General features: G+C 41.3%; 2 protein-coding genes across 6 annotated transcripts in view; one reads left to right on the top strand and one right to left on the bottom strand.

The window, feature by feature from the left end:
- Nucleotides 1–16,872, top strand: part of LOC110496093 (metabotropic glutamate receptor 3) — a 918,426-nt gene that overhangs the window by 149,185 nt on the left and 752,369 nt on the right. The gene's annotated exons all lie outside the window — the stretch shown is intronic.
- LOC110501950 (voltage-dependent calcium channel subunit alpha-2/delta-1) overlaps nt 14,565–16,872 on the bottom strand; it is a 106,361-nt gene continuing 104,053 nt past the window's right edge. For 4 of the 5 annotated variants that reach the window (XM_090207690.1, XM_036955525.2, XM_036955534.2 and 1 more), the window contains one exon: nt 14,565–16,730. In XM_090207690.1, coding sequence (XP_090063816.1) covers nt 16,694–16,730 — 37 coding nt within the window. In that variant the 3' untranslated portion in view covers nt 14,565–16,693. The remainder of the gene's footprint in view (nt 16,731–16,872) is intronic. The other variant, XM_036955538.2, reaches the window with a different exon arrangement.

Genomic DNA, 16,872 nt, shown 5'->3' with positions numbered 1-16,872 from the left:
TCTCATCAGACATAGTGACCCAACTTGCCTGTGGAGAAAGGAAAGGAAGGAGGCAGATGGGGAGTGAGGGAGCAAGAGAAGAGGGGAGAGAGTCTTACAAATATTAGAATCAACTATTAAAGACTACCAGAACCCACTGGATTCTCCAATTACTTTGAATGAGCTACAGGACAAAATAAAAACCCTCCAACCCAAAAAGGCATGTGGTGTTGATGGTATTCTCAGACATGCAGACAACAAATTCCAATTGGCTATACTAAAACTCTTTAACATCATCCTTAGCTCTGGCATCTTCCCCAATATTTGGAACCAAGGACTGATCACCCCAATCCACAAAAGTGGAGACAAATTTGACCCCAATAACTACCGTGGGATATGCATCAACAGCAACCTTGGGAAAATCCTCTGCATTATCATTAACAGCAGACTCGTACATTTCCTCAATGAAAACAATGTACTGAGCAAATGTCAAATTGGCTTTATACCAAATTACCGTACAACAGACCATGTATTCACCCTGCACACCCTTATTGACAAACAAACAAACCAAAACAAAGGCAAAGTCTTCTCATGCTTTGTTGATTTCAAAAAGCCTTCGTCTCAATTTGGCATGAGGGTCTGCTATACAAATTGATGGAAAGTGGTGTTGGGGATAAAACATACGACATTATAAAATCCATGTACACAAACAACAAGTGTGTGGTTAAAATAGGCAAAAACACACAAATTTCTTCCCACAGGACCGTGGGGTGAGACAGGGATGCAGCTTAAACCCCACCCTCTTCAACATTTATATCAATGAATTGGCGCGGGCACTAGAAAAGTCTGTAGCACCCAGCCTCACCCTACCAGAATCTGAAGTCAAATGTCTACTGTTTGCTGATGATCTGGTGCTTCTGTCACCAACCAAGGAGGGCCTACAGCACCACCTAGATATTCTGCACAGATTCTTCCAGACCTGGGCCCTGACAGTAAATCTCAGTAAGATCAAAATAATGGTGTTCCAAAAAAGGTAGTCGCTAGGACCACAAATACAAATTCCATCTAGACACCGTTGCCCTAGAGCACACAAAAACTATACATACCTTGGCCTAAACACCAGCGCCACAGGTAACTTCCATAAAGTTGTGAACGATCTGAGAGACAAGGCAAGAAGGGCATTCTATGCCATCAAAAGGAACATAAAATTCAACATACCAATTAGGATCTGGCTAAAAATACTTGAATCAGTCATAGAACCCATTGCCCTTTATGGTTGTGAGGTCTGGGGTCCGCTCACCAACCAAGAATTCACAAAATGTGACAAACACCAAATTGAGACTCTGCATGCAGAATTCTGCAAAAATATCCTCTCCGTGTACAACGTCGAACACCAAATCATGCATGCAGAGCAGAATTAGGCCGACACCCACTAATTATCAAAATCCAGAAAATAGAAAATTCTACAACCACCTAAAAGGAAGCGATTCCCAAACCTTCCATAACAAAGCCATCACCTACAGAGAGATGAACCTGGAGAAGAGTCCCCTAAGCAAGCTGGTCCTGGGGCTTTGTTCACAAACACAAACACACCCAACAGAGCCCCAGGACAGCAGCACAATTAGACCCAACCAAATCATGAAAACTTTACACACTGGAAAGAATTAACAAAAAAACCGAGCAAACTAGAATGCTATTTGGTCCTAAACAGAGAGTAGAATACCTGACCACTGTGACTGACCGAAACTTAAGGAAAGCTTTGACTATGTACAGACTCAGTGAGCATAGCCTTGCTATTGAGAAAGGCCGCCGTAGGCAGACCTGGCTCTCAAGAGAATGTGCACACTGCCTACAAAATGAGGTGGAAACTGAGCTGCACTTCTTAACCTCCTGCCAAATGTATGATCATATCAGAGACATATATTTCCCTCAGATTACACAGATCCACAAAGAATTTGAAAACAAACCCAATTTTGATAAACTCCCATATCTACTGGGTGAAATTCCACAGTGTGCAATCACAGCAGCAATATTTGTGACCTGTTGCCACAAGAAAAGGGCAAGCAGTGAAGAACGAACATCATTGTAAATACAACCCATATTTATACTTATTTATTTTCCCTTGTGTACTTTTGTACATTGTTACAACACTGTATATATACATAATATGACATTTGTAATGTCTTTATTCTTTTGAAACTTCTGTATATGTAATGTCTACTGTTAATTTTTTATTTTTTATTTCACTTTTGTATATTATCTACCTCACTTGCTTTGGCAATGTTAACACATGTTTCCCATGCCAATAAAGCCCCCTGAATTAAATTGATTAGGCTAGTGGCCAATACTGAAAAAGGGCTTTAATTTTTTAGATACCCATACCCAAGGTAGAACAAAACACAACCATGTTTTTTCACATCTCTAATATCTCTCATTTATGAAATGGATGGTTGTGAAAAAGTTAATGTAGCCCAATATTACAAGCTCTGATATTGCTAAAATTGTAAATACAAGTAGTTAGTTCACTACATACACAAATAAACAGTATTGGGATATCTTAATGCATCTTGGAAATGTATACCTGTAAACACATATGCAGAAATATCAAATAGGAATATTTCTGATGAATGTAAGATAACTCATTTTGGTAGCTGATTAATAGAAAACTCAAATGTGCAGTTATTCAGTGTAGTATGGTCCTGCCTGACAAAAATGTGTACAGATAAACATGTTTTTTTTTACATTGTGGCTATTGTAGTCTAATAGGTTCTCAGGAAAACAAGTGGGCTCAGACAGTAAAAATTGACATTTATTTTCAGTCAAAGGTTGCTCTTTGGATTTTATACGGAACAAAAATATAAATGCAACAGGCAACAATTTCATTTAAGGAAATCAGTCAATTTAAATCAATTCATTAGGCCCTAATCTATGGATTTCACATGACTGGGCAGGAGTGGCACAGGCCCACCCACTGGGGAGGCAGGACCGGCCAATTAGAATGAGTTTTTCATCACAAAATATTTTTTTAATAACAGACAGAAATACTCCTCAGCACTACTCAGCTGTATAACGTTTTGAGGACCTGGGGGACCAATGCCAAATATTTTCTGTATCCCGAGGGGGAAAAGGTGTTGTCGTGCCCTCTTCACAACTGTCTTGGTGTGTTTGGACCTTGATAGTTCATTGTTGATGTGGACCCGCTCCACTATCTCCCTGTCGATGTTAATTGGTTTATTTTCCTATAGTCCACTATCAGCTCCTTTGTCTTGCTCACATTGAAGGAGAGGTTGTTGTCCTAGAACCACACTACTAGGTCTCTGACCACCTGCCTATAAGCTGTCTCATCGTTGTCTGTGATCAGGCCTACCGCTGTTGCAAACTTAATGATGGTGTTGGAGTCGTGCTTGGCCACACAGTCGTGGATGAACAGGGAGTACAAGAGGGGACAAAGCACACACCCCTGAGGGGCCCCAGTGTTGTGAATCAGCGTGGCAGATGTGTTTTTGCCTACCCTTACCACCAGGGGGCGGCCCGTCAGGAAGTCCAGGATCAAGTTGCAGAGGGAGGTGTTTAGTTCCAGGCTCCTTAGTTTAGTGATGAGCTTTATTGGCACTATGGTGTTGAACGCTGAGCTGTAGTCATTGAACAGCATTCTCACTTAGGTGTTCCTTTTGTCCTGGTGGAAAAAGGCAGTGTGGAGTGCGATTGAGATTGCGTCATCTGTGGATCTGTTGGGGTGGTATGCGAATTGGAGTGGGTATAGGGTTTCCGGCATGATGGTGCTGATGTGAGCCATGACCAGCCGGTGCGGTAATCATTTATGCAGGTTACCTTCGCTTTCTTGGGCACAGGGACTATGGCAATCTGTTTGAAACATGTAGGTATTATAGCCTGTCAGGGAGAGGTTGAAAATGTCAGTGAAGACACTTGCCAGTTGGACCACGCATGCTTTCAGTACACGTCCAGGTAATCTGTCTGGCCCCGCGGCTTTGTGAATGTTGACCTGCTTAACAGTCTTGCTCACATTGGCTATGGAGAGTGTGATCACACAGTCGTCCGCAACAGCTGGTGATCTCATGCATGCTTCAGTGTTGCTTGCTTCAAAAAGCGAGCATAAAAAGGCATTTTGCTCGTCTGGTAGGCTCGCATCACTGGGCAGCTCACGGCTGCGTTTCCCTTTGTAGTCCGTTATAAGTCGTGCCACATCTGACGAGAGTCAGAGCCGGTGTAGTAGGATTCAATCTTAGTCCTGTATTGGGGCCTTGCCTGTTTGATGGTTCGTCTGAGGGCATAGCAGGATTTCTTGTAGGCATCCAGATTAGTTTCCCGCTCCTTGAAAGCGGCAGCTCTAGCCTTTAGCTCGGTGCGGATGTTGCCTGTAATCGATGGCTTAAGGTTTGGAAATGTACGTAAGGTGACTGTGAGGAAGACAACGTCGATGCACTTATTGATGAAGCCGGTGACTGAGGGAGCATAAACCTCAATGACATTGGATGAATCCCGTAACATATTCCAGTCTGTGCTTGCAAAAAGTCCTGTAGCCTAGCATACGTGTAATCTGACCACGGCACACCTGTTAACAAGGAACACCTGTTAATTGAAATGCGTTGGTTGAGACAATGCCAAGAGTGTGCAAAGCTGTCATCAAGGCAAAGGTTGTCTACTTTGAAGAATCTCAAACATAAAATATATTTAGATTTGTTTAACACTTTTTTGGTTACTACATGATTAGATATGCGTTATTATTCTACAATATAGAAGATCGTACAAATAAAGGTGTGTCGAAACTTTTGACTGGTACTGTACATGCTTTTAATCAAAGACATCTTTCAGATTTGTGTACTCTAATTATGACCTGTACGCAATACCATTTTTGTGTAATTCAACTATGTTTGGAATCCAATAGGCCTGCCATAATTACACTCAAACACCATTGTCTGGATACAGAAAAAGCAGCAGACTGCATGGTATGGCAACACAAAGTATTTCAAGTCACAAGCCTCTGAGGATCAATGAGGAAACTCAGAGGCTACAACGAAAGGAAAGAGAACCCTGGACACCCTCTCCCTAGCTCTACAACTTGCCCCTACTGTGGGATAAATTGTGCCTCCAGGATTGGGCTCTTAATAAGTTATCCTTTTGTGACTAGGGGGCAGTATTTTCATTTTTGGAAAAATAACGTTCCCGTAGTAAACGGGATATTTTGTCAGGACAAGATGCTAGAATATGCATATAATTGACAGCTTAGGATAGAAAACACCCTAAAGTTTCCAAAAGTGTAAAAACTATGGTCTGTGAATACAACAGAACTGATGTTGCAGGCGAAAGCCTGAGAAAAATTCAATCCGGAAGTGCCTCATGTTTTGAAAGCTCTGCGTTCCAATGCGTCCCTATTGAGCAGTGAATGGGCTATCAACCAGATTACTCTTTCTCCGTATTCCCGAAGGTGTCTACAGCATTGTGACATAGTTTTACGCATTCATGTTGAAGAATACCCGTAAGCGGCTACATTGCACAAGTGGTCACCTGATGGCTCCCAGAGTGACTCTCGAGTAAAATACAGAGGTAGCCATTATTCCAATCGGTCCTACTGAAAAACGAATTGTCCCAGCAGATATATTATCTAATAGATATTTGAAAAACACCTTGAGGATTGATTATAAACAACGTTTGCCATGTTTCTGTCGATATTACTATATCGTGACTGCAATTTCCGGTCGATTTATCAGCCAAACATGAAAAACAAATTATTTTGCCTACAAAAATAATATTTTTGGAAAAAAGGAACATTTGCTATCTAACTAGGAGTCTCGTGAGGGAAAACATCCGAAGCTCATCAAAGGTAAACGATTTAATTTTATTGCTTTTCTGTTTTCCGTGACCAAGTTACCTGCTGCTAGCTGGACAAAATGCAATGCTAGGCTATCGATAAATTTACACAAATGCTTGTCTAGCTTTGATTGTAAAGCATATTTTGAAAATCTAAGATGACAGGGTGATTAACAAAAGGCTAAGCTGTGTCTCAATATATTTCATTTGTGATTTGAATAGGAATATTATCTAGGAATATTTATGGCCGTTGCGTTATGCTAATTAGTGTCAGTTGATGATTACGCTCCCTCATGCGGGATGGGTAGTCACACCTCCATATTACTTACAACTAAGCTTTGATTTATTGCTAGTCCAAAGCGGCTGCCAGAAACCAACACAGAACCCTCACAGGTTCTGTCACTCTCCTCATCTCCTGCTGGACCTGCCCCAAACCGGAATCCTAGCCAACTACCAACAGTGAATAAAGGCCAAATAATCATCCTACCGACTGCCATCAGAAAGTATTTACACTCCTTGACTTCCACATCTTGTTTTGTTACAGCCAGAATTGAAAATGGATCAAATGTATTTGTTTTTCTTACCTATCGATACACAATACATAATAATGACAAAGTGAAAACATGTTTGTAGAAAATTTGGCAAATATATTGAAAAGGAAATACATAAGTATTCACACACCTGGGTCAATACATGTTAAAATCACCTTTAGCAGTGATTACAGAGTATTTCTGGGTAAGTCTCTAAGAGCTTTGCACGCCTGAATTGTACAATATTTGCACATTATTTATTTTTTTTAATAAAAATTCTGTAAGCTCTGTCAAATTGGTTGTTGATCATTGCTACACAGCCATTTTCAAGTCTTGCCATAGATTTTCAAGCTAATTTAAGTCAAAACTGTAAATAGGCCACTCAGAAACATTCAATATCATCCTGGTAAGCAACTGTAGTATAGGACCTCAGACTCGGGCGAAGTTTTACCTTCCAACAGGACAATGTCCCTAAGCACACAGCCAAGGCAATGCAGGAGTGGCTTCAGGACAAGTCTCTGAATGTCTTTGAGTGGGATTCAGAGCCCTGACTTGAACCTGATCAAACATCTCTGAGAAGACCTGAAAACAGCTTTGCAGCGACGCTCCCCATCCAACCTGACATAGCTTGAGAGGATCTGCTGAGAATAATGGGGAGAAGGTCCCCAAATACAGGTGTGCCAAGCTTATAGAGTCATACCCAAGAAGACTTGAGGCTGTAATCGCTGCCAAAGGTGCTTCAACAAAGTACTGAGTAAAGGGTCTGAATACCTATGTAAATGCGATTTAATTTGAATTATTTTGCAAAAATGTCTAAAAACCCATTTTTACTAAACCATTATGGGGTATTGTGTGTAGATTGATGAGGGGAAAACACAATTTAATCAATCAATAAGGCTATAACATAACAAAATGTGGAAAAAGTCAAAGGGTCTGAATACTTTCTGAATGCTCTGTAAAGGAATATGTAGGACTGCATTACTTTTTGCCACATTTGATATAAAAAAAACACTTAGGTCAATTAGGTGTTGAAAATATGTGAGGGCAGATGTGTTTGTGACAGTCCTTTCACGGACTCTGCTTCACTACCAGACAACCAACCATTCTACCACTGGATTATCCCCTACATCATTAAGGCCTATATAACACTCCAGTTAGTCAATGAGGTTCAAGTGCCTGAAATGGAATCTTCCCTTGTCGCTGCAAAAGTCATCAACGCAAGTCTTTTTTTCACCTTTTTCCCCCAATTGGTAGTTACAGTCTTGTCCCATCGCTGCAACTCTCGTACGGACACGGGAGTCGAAGGTAAAGAGCCTTGCTCCCCCAAAACATGGCCCTGCCACACCGCACTGCTCACTTAACTCAGAAGCCAGCTGCACCAATGTGTCTAACCTTCACCAGATATGAGCTGGTGAAGGGAAGCCTACCATGAATTTTATGGTGATTTCAAGACAACTGGGACCTCGTAAAAATACGAGGTCAAATCATGACGTCTGTGAACTTCAGGTAGGAAAGTCAGAGCTCTCGAAAGAGGCCCAAGTTCCCGAGCTGGAATTCCAAGTTAGATGACTGTTCAAAAAATTATCCCAGTAGGAGGTTGTTTCTTTATGAGTTCCCAGTTATCTTGAACGCACTGAAATCTAAAGTCAGAGATTCCCGAGTTCCCAGTTCAAAGTTCCCAGTTGTTTTGAAAGCAGCATTAATGTTCAGAGGGAGACGGAAGGGTATTCCCTTTGACCAGCCCGCCGTCCTGTGATAGATGGAGCCCCATCTGTGCAAAAGCCCACCAGTCGATCCCATGTGGAATCCCATGTGGAATCTGTTTTTCGTCAATTTAGGCAGACAGCACACTGAACATCCCATCCCATATGCCGTTTTATGCTCAGGAATCGTGAGACAGAAAAATATGTCCTTGTGAATAGCATCCCCTGACACGTATAGTGAACATAAGTCAATGCGTGGGCATCTTGGCCTTCACAGCTAACGTCCATTTGGAGAGCCTAAACTGTGGAGTTTGAGTAGTTCAGCCAGTGTTTTTGTTGTTTAACAGTGTTATCTGACAAAGGTATTGTTGTAAGTTTCTGTGCCTCTGCCTCCCCACACATTGTTTTCACCATATCAATTGCGGACGGTAGTATCAGCGTCCCTACAATAGTGTGTGGTTTCATAGCGTTGCGGGCTTAGCCATTCACGGTGGGAATGATTCAAGTGCAAAGGTCAAGTGCAGCCTTTTCCCATGATCTAAGGGCGCTCTCTGGTTGAATTTTATCCTTGAGATTTTAATGATTTTTTTATTTTTAAGGTTAAGCACATTACAATGATTTTGAGATACAAAGACAATATTACAATATTTCTGTATTTGTATATATATATTTTTTTCAGGGTTTTGGAAATTCTGTGACCCCATTTTCATATCAGCCAACCCCACATGGGGTCGTCACCCCTAGATTGGGAACTGCTGGTTTAGGGGTGCGTCACAATATTTATAAATGTAACCAATTTTGAAGCAAAATATTTCATAAAAAGGAGGCATTAGACCTGAAGAAAACAAATTAAAAAAATGTGTAGGCCTTGCCACTAGCCTAGACTGGGTGATTCTGAAGGACGAGGGGTTTGGGGAGTGGGGTCTCAGATATGTGCCTCTAATCGGGGGTAAAGGAAATAAAAACATCCTTTTACAAACATATTCCTGTGTCCTGCTGTGTGTGTGTGTGTGTGTTTGGCGTAAACACAGACACAGTGTCAGACGATCCTGCTGTAAACAAACACACACATCCTGTCAGACCACCACTGCTAATTAAAACGTGCTGACAGGCACAGTCCACACACACACACACACACACACACACTCTTGCTACATAAACATGGTGTGTTGTTCTGTAGCTAACTATAAATTAAACTACTAAATTTTGATGTTGCAATCATTATATACATTGTCAAACCTCCTTCCAGTCTGTAAACCAAGGCCTTTAGACTTTTAACTGTTGCCAGACACACACACACTCCCTAATGATATACAGCAGCTCCTTTTCAATCCACCAGATACACACACACACATACGTGCATGTACAGACACACACGCAGACAGGGGCGTCATGAACCCATTATTTTAGAGGGGGCACAAAGTACTTGAGGATGGAACAGTTTTATCATTATGACAAATTCAGTCAAAAATATATTTTTCTGCAAAGGTCAGTGGTTCCCAAACTCGGAATTGAAATAGGGTCCCTTGAGAAAAACTATAATCTAATCAAACAAAGTAAAAACGTGTTTCTCTCAAATGGGTATAGAATACAACCTTTTAGTTTAGCCTGCGAGACCTAAAACTGAGAGAAAATGAAAAAACATTTCGAAGTGGGATCTCCTGCATTTTCTAGTGTCAATTTGGTGTTGTGTTCAGAAACAGTTTGGGAACCTCCTTGCATAGGTTATCTAAGCATACCTCTTTACCTGTTAAATAGTCCTTTTAGTGAGGATGTCATTCTGACTGTTCTGTTCTGTAAATCAAATTCTATTCTATTCTGACTGTAAATCAAACAATCTGCATTAACATTTGATTGATTTATTGAACTGGGCAAGTCAGTTAAGAACAAATGACAGATTTTTACCTTGTCAGCTTGGAGATTTGATCTTGCAACCTTTCGGTTACAAGTCCAACACTCTAACCACTAGGCTAACAAGGCTAAGGAATTAAAACGATGAAGGGAAAAGGAAACCGCACACTGCTCTTGATAGTATCACTGATCTTCAATAAGGTTACGTATCGGCCTCAAGGCCTTCGTCAGAGCTTAATATCAAATCAAAATTACAATACAGGACATGGGATCATAACCCACATCATCAATACAGGCACATATCATGGCATCATAATTAATACACAAATATTATGAATATTATCATAAGGAGTCAGATTACATTTAAACCAAGTATTTTTCTGCATATCTAAGCATACCTCTTGAGCAGTCTGTATCCTCCTGACTGATGGTTCTTTTTTAAATAAACTAAATATGCATCTCTGCTAAAAATCTGTGTAAAAGATTGAAAGAAATGTGAGTATTATTCAGTACATTTAGTAATTACTTGCTTTTCTAAAGTAGGCATGCCAGCTAAGGTAGTTAGACAAGCTACTCTAACTTGACTGAATGGCTGAAATGGCTTGGTAGCTAGTTGTGAGGTTGGGAGAATGGGAACCTTTCCAGCTGGCAAGCTATAGCCAACTTCATAAAATTATTATGTGGCTAGTATTGCAGAGAAACAAAACTTTTTTTGTGGTATTTATTCCCTTCATCGGCAGCTAAAATCAAGTCAACACTGTCTGCATGCACTAGAGTGTCTAGAATCCTGACTAACTTATCTCAGGGTGCACCTTGGAAGGAACCACTTACTAGGGAGAATAGGGAGAGGTACTCTTTGCCTGATCCAGTCGGTGTGCCACCTCTGCAAAATAACGCTGACAGATCATTCTTAAATAATTATGATAAAACATGGGCTTAAAAAGAAGTTAAGTAATTCATTTAATATCTGAAGAATTCAAATACAGGACACATCTGAGGGGGCATACCCTTGTGCCCCCTATGGGCATGACGCATCTGCACACACCCAAAAACAAACCTTATCAGTTATTCAGTGTCTGTCCTTTGTCACCAGTGTTTATAACTGTTGATGTGAAACAATCCCCGAGTAGAATACCCTATCCTTTTGTATATCCCACTAACCATAACGGTTTAACTCACACATCCTTTGCCATTCTATACATATGTCACACACAGAGAGAATAGACCACGTTTTACATACAAGACACAAGACCATTCCACGTTAAGAGGAAAGAAATAGAGTTGCTTCACTATTGTTGTGCCAGCTGATAAAGGTGTTATACCTGCAGTATCCTCTGGCCTTTTGTGACTAATGACTGGGATGACTGTTATCAATATAACACCGCCTCATGTTCATTTCACCATGGCCTGTTGTAATGAGTATGTATCATCACCATCCATACATCTGGGACAACGAACTTGTGTTGTCTGGTGGCCATAGTTAATTCACCCTGTGGATAGGGTGGAGAGAACGTTTTCTGGGCAAGCAGTTTTTTTTTACCACGTGCGCGTGTATTTGTGTCAGAACTGATATTTGTAATTAGCCTGTTGATGGTAAACATTATGCACGCTATGCCAAACAGGGTTCAGGTGGGGTCACGCACACACACAGTGCAACCCTCTGCAATGCCCCTGTGTGTGTGTCCGTATGAGATTGATTACCCTCTGAAGAAGCGGGGACCCGGCAGCTGGGAATGATCTACTACACATGCTGGCACCCCCCTCTACAAAATTAATCTCTGTTCAGTCTCCTGTGTGTGTGTGTGTGTGTGTGTGTGTGTGTGTGTGTGTGTGTGTGTGTGTGTGTGTGTGGTGGGCGTCTAAGGGGACTTTACAGGGCGGTAGCCAGAGGCAGAGTGCTAAACTCTGATGGCTGCCATGTACCTTAAACCACCAACAGATTACTCATTACAGTGTCAAATACTTTATTTGAATCCACCACACACACATGCACGCACACACATTTGTTTTACTATCCTTGTGGGGACCAAGCAATTGATTCCTATTCAAAATCCTATTTTCCCTAACCCTACTTCTAACTCTAACCGTAATTGTAATCCTAACCCTTACTGTATGCCTAAACTATAATTTTTCCTTGAGGGGACCTATGAATTTTCCTTGTAGGTCAGGTTGGGAATGTTGACTTTAATTCCAGCACCCACAAGAGAATCAAAGGAATACTGGGGAATGTTAGGATTAATTGTTGACTGATTCCAAATTGACTTCCAAAATGCTGGGTTAAACTATCTAGAACCTAAAAGGGTTCTTCAGCTGTCTCCACAGGAGAACCCTTTGAAGAACTCTTTTTGGTTCAACGTTTGGGGGACCCGGTGTCCACGTAGGATACATGTAGCTCTGTGTGTGGAAACTTTTCATCACAGGTAAGATATTCAACTTGTTTAGTGTAGTACGTTTGTTACTCCACTCACTACACGTGGATGTATATTCCGTTGTTACTCCACTCACAACACACTGTATAGTCAGTTTGTTTGTGTTGTTGGTCTTGGCTAGCTTAATGTTCTGGATGGTAGTTAGCTAGCTTTCACTTCCGTGGCTACTAGTGTCGTCATGAAAAGGGCCATGAGGTAGGCACTATAATATTACGTTTTGTCATGAGCAGGCAATTTGGTCATATTTAGACATGTTTTACTTCAATGTAGATTTATAATTTACTAAAACAAACAGACAACAAGAAAATGGCTTTTGAAAAATGATGACCCTGCTTATGGGAACAAACCCTCCCCTCTGCTCTGACTGGAACAACTAATCTACAACCAATTAAAATGAAGGTCAGAGGTCAACTAAATTAGGGCTGCTTGATTAGAGATGTTTATTCAGGCTAGGTCTAATGGCCGCATGGTTAAGGTTAGGTTCATGGTATTTCTTACGGCCTCAGGGTGGTTGTGGCCAGTTTACTAATGAGGATCAAATGCCTATATCAACGCACAGTGCTCTGATCAGAGACAGTGCTGGTCTTTCTCTCAGCTGAACATCATAGTTCCCAAGTTCAATATAGCACAACTCAGAAACACATAGCAGTGTGCTCTTTATGTGTAAGGTAATGTTATTTCAGTCAAAAATAAGGCTTTTTTCCTGTGACCATTTCTGAAGTTGAGGTAATTCCTTCATCACCCCCCTCTTCCTCAGTCTCTGTTAACTCTGAGCACTGGCATGTAAGGAGATAGCAGCCATGGTAAAGGCTATGAGCCCCATCACTACAGATGAGGAGTCACATTACACACAGACCCCCCAAGCTAACCAACCCTTCACACACACACCAAGACCTGCCAGTACAGCCCAACGTGATTCTTTTGAGCTTTCCTTTCCCAGTATAACAAACACAACGCTCAAAAAATGAACAGTAGTTGAATTCATCCAAATATAACATTGGATAAACAACAACATAAACCTAAAGACACTCTGACCTGTCAGGGCCGAGATGATTGACCAGAGCAGAAAATAGGCCAAGTCGGTTTCTCCCCCTGTCAAGACATCACAGAGAGAGGGGACTTGTGGGCCCATCCAGGGATACAGTCTGGTACAGGGGACATGCTATGTCACTACACATCTCTCTGTCTTTCATCTGCATGGACAGATGAATTACACTGAGGTATTACAACAATCATTCTGATTAAAGAAAGACGAAGGTGATGCACTATATTTCTCCAAAAGCATCTTAGATACAACATTTGCATGCACAAATATCCCATTATGTAAAGGGTGTTATCACAGTTTGCAGGCCTTTAGAGTGTGTGGTTGAAGAATGTCCCATTGGTACCAGGTCATTCTGAGTGAGAACCCCTGTACTATGGTTTTAGCATGATGTATCATCAGTTAGGGAGTCCAGTAGTGACACACTCACATGATCAGTATGAGAAAATACATATCAACTCATGCTGGCATAATGAATCCCAAGCCTTGAAGAATATCAGTGAAAATCTCTGCCACGGGCAGACTCACTGTAACTAATGGTTGGTCATAGTTGCATAATGCCCTATTAGTATATCAGAGAATCTGAGGAGCATTATTGCGTTTTGAAAAACGTATTGTTATCAGTGTGCTAGAGAGCACAAGAACATCATATCATAGCTTTGTCGTTGTATTAGACAGCCATGGTCATTGCATGTCTGTCAGTACCTTATGATGTTAAACCAAACACTGATAGGTGGCAGAGATAAGTGATTAGAATGGCATACAGTGACATTCATCATGAAGCAGACATTACAAGCCAGTGCTGCACAGTACATCCATGTAACTGCATGATTAGAGTTATTTACTAACCTGTCAGCGGCAGTACAGTTGACTCTGTGTCAAGGCTCCTAACACAGTGGAATGGCTGTGAGAGACTCTCAGTTGTTCTCGCAGAGCGATAGGAAGAGTTGTCCTCTCCCCTCACCTCATCTTTAGCAGTATCGTGACCTTGCTCCGCGCAGCTGAAAGATAATACCATGTTTGTCCTGATCTGTGACCCGCTGTTTGATCTCTCCAGCATGAACTATTATTAAAACATTATTGAAGTATTACTTGTGGGAACAGGGGACCTCAAACAGTAAGCGGTTCTTTTATGTCCATCTGCTGTGCCAAGTTGCATGTCCATAAACTACTCTCCTGTTGAACGAACAGCTAATCAATAGACCATAACAATACTATACGTTTATTGTGAATACATCATATTTGCACAAGAATCACAACCATGTTATATAAACATTATAGCTCCTTTTTTCAGTTTCTTTTTTTTCTTTTCTTTTTTTACAGTAAATATCATTATTGTACAAATGTATACAAAATTGAATCAGGCTAGTCAAGTTACACAAAAGAGTAAGTCATGTATTAAAGCACAATCAAGGATTTCCCCAGGGACCTGCCTGTACCAGGGCTACATAATGTTCTTGGTGTTATACACACGTCAACACGTGACTCCGATAAACAGGCATGATCCTGAACGCCAAACCATTTAGTCACACGATGGCCATGGCAGAAAGGACAACACTGGCAGCGATAGGCCCCGATGTAAAAACGACATAACATGAGCTGTTAGTTCTTCATTTTGGGTTAGGGTTACAGTGCTGCTTTTTTGTAATGTGTAGTTTACAGTGAACTTAACTTTTGGTAAGGTTGGGATAAGAGTGGGGTAAGACTTGAAACTGTCTGTGGTTCAGGTCTGTGGTAACAGTGCCTGTACCATGGTCCTCTCCATCATGGCCAAACAGTGACATATCCATGGTTTGAGGAGCGTCCAACATCGAACAGACTCATCCCGTCACATTGCAGCATTCTGACACCGCGCTTTCAGCGTCTCGTTGACAGCACTTAGAGAGCAACACAAAGAAGAAACAAGCAGTAGAAGAAGACGGAAAAGAAACAGTCTTTATACTGTATATGCTGATATCATTCTCCAGTTGTCTGCTCACCAGGGCATGTGATACAAACTCCTGTTGTCTTCTGGAAAGCTTTTCTGTCTTTCACTTTGCTGAAATCCTGAGTCTGGGGATCCAGAGGAAACTAACTTCAGGAGCACATTGTTCTACAGAGGTGGGTTCAAGTCTGTCTGGCAGTCTGAAGGTGAATGAGACTGACACCCAGGCTAGATAGATACCAGCTAGTTATGTAAAATAAGAAACACATCTCTGAGCTACTGCTCCTGCTCTACTACGACACATAGCATACTGTACGGCGTGCAACTGGGACACATTGGGACATCATTCCAATGACTCCCCATCAAAGATTAACTCTGGATATATGAATGGGATGTTGACGCTACATAGGCACTAGGAATCTGATGCATCAAATGAAGCTATACTGTATATGTATCTATAAAGACCTGGGTCAAATAGATAGTGTATCACTTGAGTTGCACTAGATTTCACTTTCCCGGTGCAATGGAACCAATGGAATAGTCCCAAAAGTACAACCATGCTCACTCAGCAAGTGAACCTAAATGAAGCACACCAAAAGTATTTAGAAAGTATTTGGCTCAGGTTGGTACCATGGCCATAACGATATTAAAGTATGATTTGACCATGTTATCAGAGTCTCTTTCATGGGCCAACTATCCCCATTACTCTAATGAGCTTTATTTGGTGTCATAGTTAGTGTTGTCCAGCTCTCTGTTGAGTGAACCCTACTCTAGTCTACTGCATCTATTTACTCGCTCCTGGTTGACCTGGAACATTTGGATTATTGAGAACTTTGCTGTCCATTTCAGTTACAGCGTTTGTTGTCTTCATCATGATCTTTTTCTACATATAATAAATATCATAAGCAACAATAATACAAACAACTAGGCATACACAAATCATTTGCTGTCAGTGAAAAATAATATGTTGGCATGAAAGGACAGCCACTCAACCTCCCTCAGACTCAAACCAATACATAGATACTACAGAATTAAAGGGTTTGGTTAGCTCTTACTGTTGCACCATAGAATAGAATAGAATAGAATAGAATATCTCAGGCAATTGAAACATGGTAGAGAAGAGAAGTGAGCGATGAGAGAGAGCACCCTTTGGCATTGGAGAACGATCGGAGAACAGGAGAGTGACTCCTCTTCCATACTGGCAGTGAGTTAACACATCAGTGCCTACGTTCAGAGGATGGAGCGTCAGAAAACAGTCCAATGTAAAACACTGTCTAAGTGAGATGTGAGTGAGTATGTGTGTGTGTGTGCATTTGTGTGTTTGTGTAGGGGTCATGAGTCTCGGGAGCCAGTGAGGAGCCACAGCAGCAGTAGTTGGAGCCCCAACAAGGGCCAGAGGGAGGGGCTTAGAGAGGTCCCGCCCCCACAGTCAGAATCATCCTCCTGTTGGACACAACAAACGGTAATCAGACAGGCAGCCAATGAGATAATTCAAACCAGATTATGTGGCAAATAACAGATTAAACACATATTACAAGGCTGCGTTCAGGAGAGTGCAACATTATTGAAATCTCGGTGTGTGTGT

Source organism: Oncorhynchus mykiss, chromosome 2, assembly GCF_057628025.1.
Source record: "Oncorhynchus mykiss isolate SJ-2025 chromosome 2, ASM5762802v1, whole genome shotgun sequence".
Lineage (NCBI taxonomy): Eukaryota > Metazoa > Chordata > Actinopteri > Salmoniformes > Salmonidae > Oncorhynchus > Oncorhynchus mykiss.
Note: the sequence above shows the minus strand (reverse complement) of the source record. Positions and strands in the feature narration are given on the sequence as shown.